Source organism: Buceros rhinoceros, unplaced genomic scaffold, assembly GCF_000710305.1.
Source record: "Buceros rhinoceros silvestris isolate BGI_N320 unplaced genomic scaffold, ASM71030v1 scaffold37817, whole genome shotgun sequence".
Taxonomy (NCBI): Eukaryota; Metazoa; Chordata; class Aves; order Bucerotiformes; family Bucerotidae; genus Buceros; species Buceros rhinoceros.
In genome coordinates, this window is record NW_010421094.1 from 3,335 (window position 1) to 5,346 (window position 2,012).

Consider the following 2,012-nt stretch of genomic DNA (forward strand, 5'->3'; position numbering starts at 1 on the left):
AGCCGCTCCCTGGCTGTGAACGTCACCGGTACCACAGCGGATGTGGGTACAGCAGCGCCGGGCCACGTCACCCTCCGAGTCAGGGATCCTGTCTCCCACAGGCACCATTTGCAACCCCCAGGCAAGCTCCTGCCTCTGCATTTGCCTGCCTGGAATCTGGCCTTCGCTCTCCCAGATGAAGACAGCGCCAAAGCCCGCGGGGATGGACTTACCGGTAGGGACAGACTTACCGCTTGGGAACATGACCAAGGCGAGCTGGATGAGCCGGGCGGCTTTCTCCCGGGCTTGGCCTCGCTCCTGCTCCAGGCATTCTTCCTGCTGGCTCAGGAAGAAATAGGCCAGCGGCACCGAGAAGGCAAAATTGGGCAGCTGGGACAGATTCCGGTGACTCTGCAGGATGGGAGAGACAGACCGAGCGAGAAACGATGCTCTGCGGATCGATCTCGCTGCGGCTGGGCTGTGCGCAGGGTGGGGTTTCTCCAGCTGCTGGCTGGGCGCCCCCACAACCGAGTAAGCAACTCGGAGTTTTTTTATTGGTACCAGGACAAGAAGAGGAAACACCCCGGTTTTACGGGTCATCCCATGACAGCTGGGATGTGAGACAGTCCTCAAAGGGCCACCTTGGCCAGAAAAAGCTCGTGCTCTGCGGCATGGAGTGCCAGCCCAGCAACCAGCTCTGCCCCGACCCTCACCAGGCCGCTCACCTCCCACTCCTCGAAGAAGCAGGTCAGGAAGGAGTATTTTCTAGCTCGGAGGGACAGGAAGTCAATCAGCAGCAGCACGCACAGCGGGTCGTTCTCTGGATCGAGGCTTCGGAGGGAGGCGAGCGCAAGGGGAGGAAACAAAATGAGTGTCACAAAAAGCTGCCCTGGTTTCGAAGTCAAAGGAGGCTTTCCCGGCAACAGCCAGAGCTCCCGTGACTCAGCAAGAAGGTAACGGGAAGACGATTGCTCCTCCACAGCCAGAGCGATGGTGCAAGGCCCTGCGTCCCTGCGGAGGGGTGGCAGTCCCCTGTCACCATCACCGAGGAGGATTAATAGCCACAAACCACAACCATCACCATGCATCTGCTCTGCAGAGGCTCTGGACTCCATGGACCAGCCAAACCCACAGCTCAGTGGCCACCCCAGTCCCATCTTTGCCAACAACTGTCTCTCTCCGAGGCAGCACAGCAGGGAAGAGCACGTGCCCCAAACCATCCTGTGCCGCTGCGTCTGTGAGGAGCAGACACCAGCCCTCACCAAGGCTGGGAGCGGCACAGCACCCCCGAGGCTCCTGTCCCACCTGCGCTGGCTTCAGTGTGTGGCTCCCCTGAGCCCCAGACTCCCTGTCCCACCCCACAGGGAATGGCGCAGCCTTTGGCATGGGCACCTACTTGAGGATGAGCTTGCAGAACTCCAGGGCTGTGCGGGGACAGCCTCTCTTCTCCAGGAACATCAGGTGCTTGAAGAGAGCCAGGAAGAAAGCCCTGTGTGGGGACAGCGGTGTGTTTCAGCCGCCAGCTTTGGAGAGAAGGACCTTGTGCCACTCAGAAACAGAGACCCACGGTCCAGCCCCAGCTCCTCACCCCCCGAGGGGTCCAGGGCACCCAGCCCGGTGTAGCACAGGGTGCTACAGACCCCTCCACATTCCCATTTCTTTTCTTCATTCCTTTGTGGAAGTACTGGGACAGCAGACCCCTGTCCTGCTCATCCCTGCTCCCCAGGGCCCTGCAGCCTCACGCTGTCACAGACCGGCCAACAACTCAAGCCAAGAGAAATGAGTAAAGCCCCAAAATCTGCATCCTGCTTGGTCCCAGTGGCGTGGGATGGTGACCTGATGCGTGCTGGGTGGGGGACTAACACCCAGACAGGTGTTACAGGTCATGGTGTTCGGGTCACAGACGGCACGAGGCCCATCAGCGAGTGGGAATTGGAAATGTGAGCAAGCGGCAGGTACAGCAGCGGTTTGGGAGAGACGACTGGGTCAGCTGACCGGAAAATTCCCAGAATAAAGTCACCTTTCCCCGCAGC

General features: G+C 60.0%; 1 protein-coding gene across 1 annotated transcript in view; it reads right to left on the reverse strand.

The window, feature by feature from the left end:
• Window positions 1–2,012, reverse strand: part of TCF25 (transcription factor 25 (basic helix-loop-helix)) — a gene marked incomplete at both ends in the record, with an annotated part of 13,994 nt that overhangs the window by 2,813 nt on the left and 9,169 nt on the right. Inside the window, 3 exons of the mRNA XM_010139536.1 lie at window positions 231–390; window positions 705–810; window positions 1,376–1,478. Coding sequence (XP_010137838.1) covers window positions 231–390; window positions 705–810; window positions 1,376–1,478 — 369 coding nt within the window. The remainder of the gene's footprint in view (window positions 1–230; window positions 391–704; window positions 811–1,375; window positions 1,479–2,012) is intronic.